The following is a 14,203-nucleotide window of genomic DNA, read 5'->3' as shown; positions in this document are numbered from 1 at the left end:
CATGGCTCACGGGCCCAGTCGCTCCGCGGCATATGGGATCCTCCCGGACTGGGGCATGAACCCGCATCTCCTGCATCAGCAGGCGGACTCTCAACCACTGCACCACCAGGGAAGCCCTAAATTTTTTTTTAAGATATATTTATTTATTTATTTTTGTCTGTTGGGTCTTTGTTGCTGCACGAGGGCTTTCTCGAGGCGTGGCAAGCGGAGGCTACTCTTCGTTGCGGTAAGCGGGCTTCCCATTACGGTGGCTTCTCCTGTTGCAGAGCACGGGCTCTAGGCGCTCGGACTTCGGTTGTTGCCACACACGGGCTCAGTAGTTGTGGCACGCGGGCTCTAGAGCACAGGCTCAGTAGTTGTGGCTCACGGGCTTAGTTGCTCCTTGGCATGTGGGATCTCCCCAGACCAGGGATCGAACCCGTGTCCCCTGCACTGGCAGGCGGATTCTTATCCACTGCGCCACCAGGTAAGTCACACTACTTTTTTTTCTTGTTAGCACTTATCAACGCCTGAAATATACTTTGTATCTGTTTCCTAACTAAAATGTTAGGTCGAGGCTTCCCTGGTGGCGCAGTGGTTAAGAATCTGCCTGCCAATGTAGGGGATACGGGTTCGAGCCCTGGCCCAGGAAGAACCCACATGCCACGGAACAACTAGGCCTGTGCGCCACAGCTGCTGAGCCTGTGCTCTGCAGCAAGAGAGGCCACCACAGTGAGAGGCCCGCGCACTGCAATGAGGAGTGGCCCCCGCTCTCCGCAACTAGAGAAAGCCTGCGTGTAGCAACGAAGACCCAAAGCAGCCAAAAATAAATAAATAAATGATTAAAATAAAATAAAATATTAGGTCCATCAGGGCAGAGGCCTTATCTATTACGTTCTACTAAGTGCCTGACACTTAGTAGAAACTCAATAGCTATTTGTTGAATAAATGAAATTTGTCTTGGTTCCCTCACGATGAAACACGCCAATAGATTGTGGTATCTAATCTACAGCAAAATCTCATGAATTTGAATTAAAGGGAGAAAAGAATAAAATTGCTGTTTTCTAATATGTTACAAGTCCAAATTATTGGAAAATGTTTTAAGTATGGCAATGTGTGCATCTTGTATTTTTTTAAAATACCTTTCCCCTGTTGGACCTCAAAATACTGCCTCTAAAACTTCTTTTTTTTTTTTCGCGGTACACGGGCCTCTTGCTGCCGTGGCCTCTCCCGCTGCAGAGCACAGGCTCCAGACGTGCAGGCTCAGCGGCCATGGCTCACGGGCCCAGCCGCTCCGCGGCATGTGGGATCTTCCCGGACCAGGGCACAAACCCGTGTCCCCTGCATCGGCAGATGGACTCTCAACCACTGCGCCACTGGGGAAGGCCTGCCTCTAAAACTTTTAAGAGCTACAGTGCTGTTGCTCCTCCTCACCCACCCACGTATCTACCAAGAAGAGCTATGAGGAAGCCAGATATCTTTATCATAAATTTTTGCCTAGTTAAATTTGCATGTTAAAGGTTCATTGTACTTACATTTCAGTTAAAAGATTTTTAAGTCATTGCTTCTTTCCTGTCTCCTTGTAGGTGTGGCTGTATTGGAAGGTCCTATGTATGCAGTAGGAGGGCATGATGGTTGGAGCTATCTGAATACAGTGGAAAGATGGGACCCTCAGGCTCGCCAGTGGAATTTTGTTGCCACTATGTCCACTCCCAGAAGCACAGTAGGTGTGGCAGTACTAAGCGGAAAGTAAGGAAATATTTAAGGTTCCACTTATAACACAATAAATTAAATGTATTAAGCTATATCTTGTCCAACTTAAAGATATATAGAAATCATGAGAGAAATAACTCTTGAGTGATGTAAACAACCTTTTTAAATAGTCTCTTTTTATAATAGCTCTACATATAAATAGCTCAACATTGTTAGTCTTTTATTCTAATGTGCAGATATTATAAATTTCTAGTTATCATTTTGAGTGAATAAATTTTATATGAATATTCAATGTCGTCAAAATCTGGTGGTTCATATAACTTTAAAAGTATATGGTCTTTTAAAACTTGTATGGTCTCTCTCATGTTTCCCTAAATAATTCTTTCCATTTCTTCTACTGATTTTTCCTTACTTTTACTTCCTTCTTATCTTGGTAAACTGCTGAAAACTAGAATGCATTTAGAAAGAGGTGCTTTCTTGCTTCTTATCTGCTCTAAATAGAGTAAACAAATTTGGATAGAGCCACCACTCAAATACTAAACACATAGTATCTTTTTCAGGCCTTTCTTCCATAAAATGAAGCCCTTATGGTTATTAAATAAAAGTTGTTTGTTGCATACCTTTACTCACTTAAAATGTTTTATCATTATTTCCAGGAAGAGGAAAGAACCAAGGTTAAAACATAGAGACTTAAAATTATTCGTTGGATTGTTACTGATTATCAAAAAAATGAGAAAATGTTAGTAATATTTTTATATTTTATGACCTAAGGTCTTGTTTCCTCAGGACCTGTTAGTTGCATCCTTTTTTTGGTTAATTTTTAGCACGATTACAAGTAATAAGATATAGAAACCCATTTTTTAAATATATCTGATCTCAATACAGCTCCCCTCATTTGTTTTAGCTAAAGAAATGGCTTCAAATTTTATCACTACATTTCTCTCCTAGTTCTTTGGTAGAAGAGTCAGCCACCAAAGAGTATAGAAAGTGAAAAAAAAGAAATTACTATTTCTGGCTAGAAATATTTATTTCTAATAGAAGACATAAGAATAAATGCCTTCTCTAAAACCTGATTTCCAAACCTACAGTATCGTGGACTTCTAGGCATAGAGGTATCTTACTTTCTTACCTTTTCTTGCTCTCTAATGAGAAATAAATATTTCTGTATTTAACCTACCTGAAGCACAATTTATTGAGTATAATTCTGAGAGTACCTAATAATATCAGAAGCTAAGGACTTCTTATCTACTAAGTAGTAAGACAGTTGATTTTGAAAGTATCGTATATCTACGTTGTGATTTTAACTGGTCTATTGGGGTAGACTGGTCACTTTGTCCCTAACCTTAACTCTCTTCCTTTCATTCTTCATTTTAGAGACTCACCTAATGTTCTGCCTAAAACACAAATAGGACCATGTCACTTTCCTACTTAAAACCTTTCAGTAGCTTATCTGACCAAGCCTCCTTTTTGATCTTGCCTCTGTCCACCTCTCTAGCCTCTTCTCTCTCCTCTACCCATGCATAATACACTCCAGCAAAACTAATCCATTTGTGAAAAATACATTTTGTTTCACATTCCTATTATCTGTTAACCGACACCATCTTTCTTAGAATATTGTTTCCCCCACTTTCCTTCCTGGCAAACTCAGCATCCTTGAAACTTGCTTAAAAATCACCTCCAGGAAACCTCCAATCCCCACTCTCATCTCTTCATTCCCCCTGCACTGATTGTCCATTCCATCCTCAGCAATTTTACTGTATATAATTTGTATATAATTGTATTGCAGCATGTACCACTCTATTATTGTAGTTATTGACTGGTCCGTCTCCTATAGCAGATCATGGTCTTGAATGACCTGATCTGACTTCTTGTTTCTTACACCTAGCACAGTATCCAGCACATAAAGCTGAAGTGTGCAACCTTAGTGAAGAATATCCTGGTACCAGTTATATGCAGTAGTGCTTTAATCACCCCAAGAAGAGGATGTGTTAATCCATCAACCACCATTTTTCTCAGCTTGCACTAAAATAAAGTAGCAATGTTTTAAAATATTTTGTTAGTTTCCATTTTGGGGTACAAATCCAGAACCTGGAAAAAATAGAAATTATGTTGTTAATATTTTAAATATGCAGTTGATTGAAAAAATTAATTATGTATCTTCTCTCTACCAGTCCTTTGTGATTTAAAACAAATCATTTCTGTGTGCCTCAATTTTTTTAATTTATAAAATGAAAAGCCCAGTTAAATACTGTTTTTGTTATTTTAAATTATTTTACAATGCTTCCTGATGCAAAATATAGTTCGTTTCTTTAGGGAAGAACTGTTTTAATGTTTTATGAGTTACACTCTGTATCTTAAAATTTTGAAAGTGTTAAAATTTTTATTTCTGCCATGTTTGACAGAAAGAAGCTTTGTCTAAACTTCCAGTTGCTCAGGCTACTTTTAAGCCATTGGCTGGCAAATACTTTTGGCAATAGAATCTTTCTTTCAAGTGAAATCTTACAAAAACCTCGATACTTAAGGCAAATGGAGGTTCAAGTTTATAATACACTTATTTTAAATTTATTATAAGTTTGAGTTTATAATACTTACTGTAAAAATCAATGTAGAAGCATAAGTCTGTTTTAAAGAACACAGATTATTTCTGTTTTATTTTGGTTGTCCAGTATGAAGAAAATCCTGATTCGCAGATAAGAAGCTGAAATTGGTAATAGTTATTTTAACTACTAGAGCAATTTATTGGAATCACAGGAAATTCTTCAGTTAAATTGCTCAAGTAGTTTGAAAGTAGTAGACATTTTTTTTCTCAGCTGAATCTCAAACAATATCTACCAGCCACTTGTATTCTTGATCATAATTTTAGAAGTCAGGTGAGACCTAAATCTTATTTTTAGATATGTAGTACAATACAATTGCAATTTGACATAATATTTATCTTTTTGTTGTAATAGATATTGTCATGGGGAAGAAAGATGAGTTCTGAATTTTGCATGACGTTTAATTGAGCCAGGTGATGTTTTTGAAAATTAAAACTACTTTTTAATCTTTAATTTTAAATGAACCATTTTGGGGGCCCCCTAACATCCTCCACAGAGTCCTGGTCTTAGAATACAGTTTGAAAACCATTGTGTGAGATATGATTCTTCAGAAAGTGTTACATTTTAGCCCTTAATATTATCTCAGTATGAATGTTGTTTGTACATTTAACATCTCCTAAAATACCGTTTTCTAAAAGAATGCAAATAGAGACAGAATTTATTTTTCCCCTTTAACACATACCATGTTTACCATGTGCCAGGCAATATTCAAAGTACTTTAAATTTGATCACCAATAATCCTGTGAGGCAGGGCTTCTAGATTTTATGGATGATGAAGTTCAGGCAGACAGAGATTAAATAACTTGTCCACAGTCACAGCTAGTAAGTGATAAGTGGTAGAACCAGGATACAAACCCAGAGAGTCTGGCTCCAGAGTTCATGCTCTAAATCACTGTACTACACCACTTTTCACAAGAAGACCCATGAGTTCACTGTGAAGAGGGTAGGGTGCTGGAAGCCTATGATACTATATGTGAGTGTGTACATATATTTTTAGTTATTGACATTTTCTAGTTGATTCCTTCTAATATTCTATGATCCATATTTAGGTAATTATTCTTCCAAGTATTAGTTAAAGATGAGGACAGCTTAATATTAAGAACAGTAGCACAAAAAATAGTTTTTAACAGATAAAATTTTTAACAGATTAAAGTTTCAAATAAATTTCAAATTCCATACTATTAATATATTTTAAGTTTAGAACAAGACACTGCTACAAACATGCTTTGCTCTTTAAGATATGGTCGTCTTATTATTTAAGAACCAGTTTGAGTGGCATAGGTACTTTAAATTATGAATTAAAATTATGAAATCTGTCTTTAAAATATGTATATTTATCCAAATATAAATACTTAGAGTTTTAATGGGCCGAAATTTGATATAGTTCAAATATTATTTCTCAAGAATTAAAAATAGCTAAATATTAACTAAGGCATCCATAAATTCAAAATGTGTGAGCTTTTGAACAAGCAGTGAACTGAATTTATTTTTTTTTTTTAAATGATAGAAAAAATATCTACAAAGAGCTTCCTATGTGAATAGTAAGTGTAAGAAGATTTTGTGCTTAATAAAGAATATTCAAATGTTTAAATATTTAAAATATTTTATATATATTTTAAGTTCAGAGTAAAAAGACTTTTAAATTAATGCAGTATATTGATTGATAATAAATTGGTTTACTAGGCAATGTTTAGGAGTTAACATACCAATAAATATAAATATGGTATGTTAATGTCCTAAACGTTGCCTAGTAAATCTATATATTTGAATCTATAGTTTTATTCTCATATTTCACTATTACAAGTACATACCAGATGACTCTTGACTGTCCAACTGCTCATTAATATAACTATTGTCCTGGTTCTGCTTCTTCCTGGGTGACCATGTACAAGTCTCTTAATCTCCATGAACCCCAGTTTCTTCACCTGTGCAACAGGGATACAAATGGTTTGTCATAGCATCATTATAGTGATTAAATTAATACATGTAAAGTGCCTCACCTGTGGTAGGTGCTCAGAGAAGGTTAGTTTCTTTCATTTATCACCAAGTCCTATCTTAGCTATTTAAGAAATGTCATGGTATATTTATACACAATATTTTATCTATTTTAAGACATACTTTAACATCTCTAAAATTGTGCGTTTTACACTCAATAATAACTTGTCAAACAGATGGCAGCTGTGAAAATGTTGTCATTGTTTTCATGTGAGTTTATGTTTTCTTTTTTATATATGTACAGAATAATATATGATATATATGTGCCATTTAATTGGTAGCACATCTTTCTCTTTTTTATAAATTTATTTATTTATTTATTTTTGGCTGAATTGGGTCTTCGTTGCTGCACGCGGGCTTTCTCTAGTTGCGGCTACTGGGGGCTACTCTTTGTTGCGGTGCTCGGACTTCTCATTGCAGTGGCTTCTTTTGTTGCAGAGCATGGGCTCTAGGCACGTGGGCTTCAGTAGTTGTGGCACACTGGCTCAGTAGCTCTGGCTCGCGGGCTCTAGAGCACAGGCTCAGTAGTTGTGGCACACCAGCTTAGTTGCTCCGCGGCATGTGGGATCTTCCTGGAAGGGATCGAACCCATATCCCCTGCATTGGCAGGCAGATTCTTAACCACTGCACCCCCAGGGAAGTCCCGTCTTCTTTCTTAATGGCACATAAATTGACAGTATTTCTTATCGTTGATAGGCACCTTGAATTCAATGAAATACCATAAGAATAACCTCTGTCTTATGCATAATAATAGCACCATCTCTTATTTATCATCCCATTTGTTGTTTTTACAGACTTTATGCAGTTGGTGGTCGTGATGGCAGTTCTTGTCTCAAGTCAGTAGAATGTTTTGACCCTCATACTAATAAATGGACACTCTGTGCACAAATGTCAAAAAGGAGAGGGGGAGTAGGAGTCACTACCTGGAATGGATTGCTGTATGCCATTGGGGGCCACGATGCACCTGCATCCAACTTGACTTCCAGACTCTCAGACTGTGTGGAGAGGTAATTTCCTGTGAAGGAAAACTAGGAATAAAAAATCAAACCTAAGCCTCTGACACTTCCACACGAATTGGTAACTCTTTATTGAGCATCCACCATGTGCAAGGCAGTTCCTTAGGAGCTCTGTAAGCACTGGGCGGTCTGCTCAGGCCATCTCTCAGTCTGTCACCAAGAGCCTACTCAGTCTTCTCTCAATCTGACCTTAGAATTGATTATACAGTTTATTAATTGAATCATATGACAAACATTTATTGTGTACCTATTTTGTACTGGACATTGTACCTAATAAGAAAAGGGGTTTGACAAATTTCACAGAGAATTAATTACAGGCTGGAGGCCAAATAAGCAAAAAGGAGAGGGACATTCCTGACATATTTTGATATAAAATGAAGTAGTATGAAATACTAAAAGAAAATAAAGGGCTAGTAAGGCTTGAAATCTTGATCAAGTCATCCTTGTTCAAAACTCAAATATGGGCCTAGGTAAAGAGCCCGACGTCAGTGGAAGCTCTGGACAGTGGCTTAGGCTCCCATCTGCTATGGTCAGTGGAATGGGGAGAATTGAAGGGCTTTAGGAGGTAGAGTCAATAGGAGATTGTATGAACACTCCAAAGCAGGAAGGAATATGTTTCATTCAGAAAACTGGAAGGTGGCCACTGTCATTGGAGAAAAAAGAATGATGGAGAGAGTGGCAGGAAGGAGTGGGGGGACATTGGGGCAGATCATGCAGAGTCTTGAGGCCTTATTAAAAACTTTGGATTTTAAAGAGCAATGGGAAGTTAATGAATGTGTGTGTATATATTATTCAATACATTATGAATGACTAGAAGAAGAATAAAAAGTGAAATGAAGGTTTGTTGATGACAAGTGCTTTCTATGAAATAATAAGCAGAGTTGGTTGGTGTTTTTTGAGAGAGCATGATAGTTACACCTGCATTTCACCTGTATTGGGGAGAAAATAATTCAGACTATGCTTGTTACATGTTATAATCCAGGAAAGGGATATAGAAGTCTTTATATACTTTGCCCCATAAATTACAGGCCCACTACAGGACTGCACCCAGTGAAAAATTGTTCATTGATACAAGTATTGGAAGCAGTATAAGTCATCTTAGCATGATGTATCTGCTCTCAGATAGACAATTTGGGGCAGTTCTAATTAACATACTTCATGAAAGGAACAAAGAGCTCCAAAAATGGACAGTTAGCAATGATTGAGGCTGTAAGTCATCTTACATAGAGCTTCATGAATTGATTTCCTCAAATTTTCAGTAGGCAACCTGAAACCTTAAAGCAGTTTCAACATTTACATTAGCTCTTTTGACTAGTTTAAGTGTTATGCATCTGCAGAATAGCTCTATTATGTTGTAAGTTAAAAGTTTTCAGGAAAATATTGATATTTTTCTCTAAAATATGTTCAAATGTACTTTATATAGCAGATAAGATTAAAGGACAAAACTATTTTTATGTAAAATATTGTGAGAACAATATCAGCTCCAGTTCTAAAATTTTCTTTCAGATATGACCCTAAAACGGATATGTGGACTGCAGTGGCATCTATGAGCATCAGCAGAGATGCCGTGGGCGTCTGTTTACTTGGTGATAAATTATATGCTGTCGGAGGGTATGATGGACAGACTTACCTTAATACAGTGGAGGCTTATGATCCCCAGACAAATGAGTGGACCCAGGTATGGCATTTCATTTTTCATTATTACACTTACTCTGTTTTTGTTACAAACAATTGTTTTGGTAAAACAAATCCTCTCAATTATGTCCAATATCAAAATATATAGCATAAACATGATAAAGTCATCTTTTAACTAAATATAAGAAAACAGAGAATGTTTAATTTTATAGTATAGTTAAAATCCAAAATTACCTTTAAAATATAAGTTAGTACTCAAAGAAATTCTTATTAGTTGGTTATTATTATTATTAGCTGCCACCATTTACTTGCTGAGAATTGATGAGATGTTCTAGCATAGATAGAGCTGATAGGACCACAAGAGGGCTGTAATAAAGGGAGGGAGATTGTGGAAAATTAAAAACAAAGATAGTAGTCAGGAACAAATGAACCACTTACCCATACATGAGCAATAATTTTTAAATACTCAAGCCACAGATATTTGGGAGCAGATCAAATGTCTGGTTATAACCTAGTAAAGATGGCAATCCTAAATTACATTAACAAGTAAGAAACCTGACCTGACAAACTTAACAGAAAAAATTCCCTCTTTGTCTATTTCTGAGAGGGCCTAGCACTTCTAAGAATGATCTTTTGAGATCTTTGTTTCCATCATCACCCAGAACAGAACCAGGAATTTTCTGCCTCTGGCATCCAATTCAGTATATGGTACATAAAAGGCACTCAGATGTTTAATTGAGCCAAGGTTTTCCTACATACAAGGACCAGTGGTAAGTACTGTCAAGAAAACAATACCTGTGAGAATCCCTGCTGTCACAGAGCTTAACTACTTAGGTAGGTGAGATCTGCTCATGTAAAGGGAGGATCCACAGTGTGGAGCAGTTGGTATGAAGTGTCCCATGGTATAGGCAGTGAGTGGCCTAGGAAATCAAAGAGAAGAGAGAAAATGGCTGTTGAGAGGGCTTCGGTAAGGAAGAAGTGGGATTTAATCTAAGCCTTAATGAATTGATCCAATTCAAAAAGATAGAAGGAAGGGGCTTCCCTGGTGGTCCAATGGTTAAGACTCCTTGTTTCCACTGCTGGGGGCGAGTGTTCGCTCCCTAGTCAGGGAACTAAGATCCCACATGCCGCGCAGCGTGGCCAAAAAATAAAAGGTAGGAGGAAAAAGGAAATTGTGTGAGAAAACATGAAAGAAATGTCACTAAAGCAGAAATATGCAGGCTCTATTAAGGAAGTATGGCGGGTTATAAGGCTTCATGCTTGAGAAGAGTAGGAGTTCTTTATTTTTTTTTTTTTTTTTTTTTTTTTTATTTATTTATTTTTGGCTGTGTTGGGTCTTCGCCTCTGTGCGAGGGCTTTCTCTAGTTGCGGCGAGCGGGGGCCACTCTTCATTGCGGTGCGTGGGCCTCCCACTGTCGCGGCCTCCCCTGTTGCGGAGCACAGGCTCCAGACGCGCAGGCTCAGCAGTTGTGGCTCACGGGCCCAGTTGCTCCGCGGCATGTGGGATCCTCCCGGACCAAGGCTCGAACCCGTGTCCCCTGCATTGGCAGGCGGACTCTCAACCGCTGCGCCACCAGGGAAGCCCCAGGAGTTCTTATTGGACAGGAAGGTTGGGGTCAGGATGGAGGTCTGCAATGGTCAACCTAAAGAGTTTGGTAATGAGAAACCAGTGGAGACTTTTAACCAAGAGAGCAATGCAGTAATAGAAAGTCCACATGTCAGCAGGTGGGGACAGGGTGAGTTGGGTTAGGGGCAGGGTAAGTGAAGCCTTATAAAACATTTATAAACATTTATAAAGTTACTTATAAACATTTATAAAGTTACTTCAGTTATAAGGCTTGAAGTGTTAAATATACAGATGGATCCAAGAGATATTACCAAGTCCTGTTTATTTTTAATTTATACACTTACTAGGTTGTATAGAGAGGTGCAGCTTCTGAAGGAAACAGCAAAGGAATGATCAGAGAGTGTCTTAGTAGATAATGAAATAGAACATTAAAAGAAAGGCGGGGGGAAAAAAAAAAAAGAAAGAAAGAAAGGCGGGGCCAGGGGGCTTCCCTGGCAGTCCAGTGGTTAAGATTCTGCACTCCCAACGCAGGGAGCACAGGTTCAATCCCTGGTGGAGGAACTAAGATCCCACATGCTGCATAGCACAGCCAAAAAAAATGTTTAAAAAAAAAAAAAAAAAAGGAGAGGGGAATTTCAACAGCATAAGGAAGAATGAAGAAGATTTGTCATTCAAGAAGTTGTCAGGACCTTTGAGAATATGATACAAGCAGAAGCCACCACACAGTGTAAAAAGTAAAGAGAAGAGTAAAAGTAAATGTGGGAGTTAGAGGGGCATACAATTTTAAAATAATGATGATGATAGAAAGTTAATACTTACTGAGTACATTTTATGTACCCGACTCTGGTCTAAGTACTTTACATTAAAGAATCTTCCCAACAACACTATAAGGAAAGTACTATTATTTCCTCACTATGTTGGATGAAGGAGTCTGAGACAGAGAGGTTAAATAGGTGACCCAACATCACACAGCAGATAAATGGTGGAGTTAGAATTTGAGCCTAGGATCTTTTTCACAATAGAGATGAAGACAAGAGAGTTGAACAGGGTTCCAGATGCTAGAAGGAGAAAGCAAAATTGAAGGGCACTTTTCTGAAAGAAGGACAGGAACAGAATTGAGAGCAAAGGCGGGTCCTCCTTAGACTGTAGGAAAGATCTTATCCTCCAAAGCTGGAGGGAAAAATGAGAATATCAGTGTAGAAAGATACAAAGTGTTTTCAAGTGAAGAGAAGGATAGAAAAAGAGACTTAGATTGTTATGACCTTGATCTTGTTTCTTAAGTAAGTGAGATCACTTGGTGAAGGCGAGAAGGCATAATTTGAGAGCTTGAGTTAGAGCTACGGGATTTCATAGAAATTATGAGATTACCTACCATCAGCCTCCTACCGTGGCAGAAGTAATTGTGAATGATAACCAAGGAATCCAAGAAGAGATAGAAGAATCTCTTTTCCTGAGATGTATTTTATTTAAGCCCTTAGGCCAGTTATAAGGAAACCTATTAGCCAGTATTTCAGACTTGTTGTTACAGCTAATTAATACCTTATGCTGAATCACCCTGTATCAAAATTAATAATCTGTGACCACATAGCTCTTTGGTTTACATGCCATCTCCATTACTTTTTAAAAAATTTTTTTATTGAAGTACAGTCAATGTACAATATTATAAGTTACAGGTATACAATATAGTGATTCACGATTTTAAAGGTTATGCTCCATTTATAGATATTATAAAATATTGACTATATTCCCTGTGTTGTACAATATATCTTTGTAGCTTATTTTACACATAATAGTTTGTACCTCTTAATCCCCTAGCCCTATTTTGCCCCTCCCCCTTCCCTCTCCCCACTGGTAACCAATAATTTGTTCTCTATATCTGTGAATCTGTTTCTTTTTTGTTATATTTGCTAGTTTGTTGTATTTTTTAGATTCTACATATAAATGATTTTAAAGCTCCTAAATGTGAATTTACAACCATAGTATCTGAAAAATAAATGTTTTCCATTCAGTGTTTCTACAAATGGACAAGAGGACATTTATTTGTACAGGGAGTGAAATGCGATTACTAAGTCTTAAGCCATCACCCACCCCACTACCAGCCTTGACCCAAAGCAGGAGGTGACTGCATTGTATTTAATAAATTCTCTAAGCTAAACTTTCTAGCTGGTGTCGTGACGACATCAGCTGTTCACAGTGTAGAGGCTTAGTGTCTTGAGTGTTTTGAGAAAAGCTGCTGATTACAGACGTTTTGATTTAAATGACATAGAGGTTACTTCTAGAATAGTGTAAGTAGATATGGTTTTAAAATAGGTTATTTGTTCAAAAAGATATAACAGTGATCAAAACAACTGATTCAGATGGAGAACAACCAAGAATTCTCTTAAAATTGAAGTCAGATGTATTCTTAAAATCCACTCATTGGTCTGGGGAGGAGGAGTCAAAATGACTAGAAAGTCACTTTGATATCATGTATTTGACAAAAGTACTTTATGACATACACCCACATACATAAGTACAAAACAAACTTTCTTAGTACTTTATATTAGTCACCCCTTCCCAAATGCTAATGTCTTAATTCTGTTAGCTCAAATGCATAGATTCTTACTGGGCTCCAAGTAGTCCTTCTTTTAAAACTATCCTTGTCCACACTTATCTCTGCTATGAATTGCCCAGTGTCTAGAGTACTTTAAAAAAAAAGACAAGAAGTGAAAGATTTAAGAATTGTTCCTAATGCATAAGTCAAGATTATACTTTTCCCGTAGTACCTCATACTTCTATCTCACTGTCATGGAGTTTATTCACCAGGTTTGTTTCCACTCCTAAGGAGTTCAATCGGTAGTATTTATTATTTATTCACTCTGGTTAAAAAGCAGTAGAATGGGTTTAGACCCTTCATCCACGCTGAGGTCATCAGTGAATGTGAAGTTAGCGGTTCCTCTGGAGTCGACAGACCCAGGGCATGTGGTATATTCTGTGTACTGTCTCTGAGACAGCACTTCCGTTGCATGGCCTCTCAGGATAATACTTGGTATTTTCTCCATATTAGTCACAAAGTTGCTCTAAGTGTTCAGCATTTCCTCACATCCATATTGTGCATCATGTTGGCCAAAATCGTGTTTCATGTAGAACAATTCCTGTGCTATCTTTAAAAATTACCTTTAAAGAGAAGTAAATACTACATAATTATGTTATATACCCAAAACAATTTAGTCTATGAAGCTTTGGCATCAGGAGGAAGAGTCTTGTTTAAGACCTGGGCCAGCTTAGAGTTCAGGCAGCAGCTCTTTGCCAACAAGTACGAACTATTTCAGTATTTCACCGACTGGTGTGGTATTATCGATATTTTTACCCACAAACCCAACACGTGTCTTTTTTTTTTTTTTTTTTAGGTTGCTCCACTGTGCCTAGGAAGAGCTGGGGCTTGCGTTGTGACTGTAAAGTTATAATTTAGTGCTTTGTTTTCTAAATGAAGATATTCACTTCCTTTATGAATTTAGTATAATTGTTCTACTATCAATGGATACGTTTTTAGTAAATTTGCAAGGCCACATTCCAGAGCACGAAGTGCCTGGTCTCTAAGGGAAGATGTTAAAACAAGGAAGAACCAGGATTAAATACTTTTATTTCTTAGCAAATCAAAACTGCAGCTGGTGGATTGTGAACGTATGTTCCTGATATAAAATATGAGGACAAATGCACTG

General features: G+C 37.4%; 1 protein-coding gene across 2 annotated transcripts in view; it reads left to right on the top strand.

Annotated features, from left to right (window-relative positions):
- The window catches only part of KLHL5 (kelch like family member 5), a 63,280-nt gene extending 49,332 nt beyond the window's left edge, over nt 1–13,948 (top strand). For both annotated transcript variants that reach the window (XM_065877343.1, XM_065877342.1), the window contains 4 exons: nt 1,566–1,728; nt 7,079–7,291; nt 8,807–8,978; nt 13,892–13,948. In XM_065877343.1, coding sequence (XP_065733415.1) covers nt 1,566–1,728; nt 7,079–7,291; nt 8,807–8,978; nt 13,892–13,948 — 605 coding nt within the window. The remainder of the gene's footprint in view (nt 1–1,565; nt 1,729–7,078; nt 7,292–8,806; nt 8,979–13,891) is intronic.
- Nucleotides 13,949–14,203: the final 255 nt, after the last annotated feature.

The sequence above is a fragment of the Phocoena phocoena genome, chromosome 5, assembly GCF_963924675.1.
Source record: "Phocoena phocoena chromosome 5, mPhoPho1.1, whole genome shotgun sequence".
In the NCBI taxonomy this organism is placed as follows: domain Eukaryota; kingdom Metazoa; phylum Chordata; class Mammalia; order Artiodactyla; family Phocoenidae; genus Phocoena; species Phocoena phocoena.
Note: the sequence above shows the minus strand (reverse complement) of the source record. Positions and strands in the feature narration are given on the sequence as shown.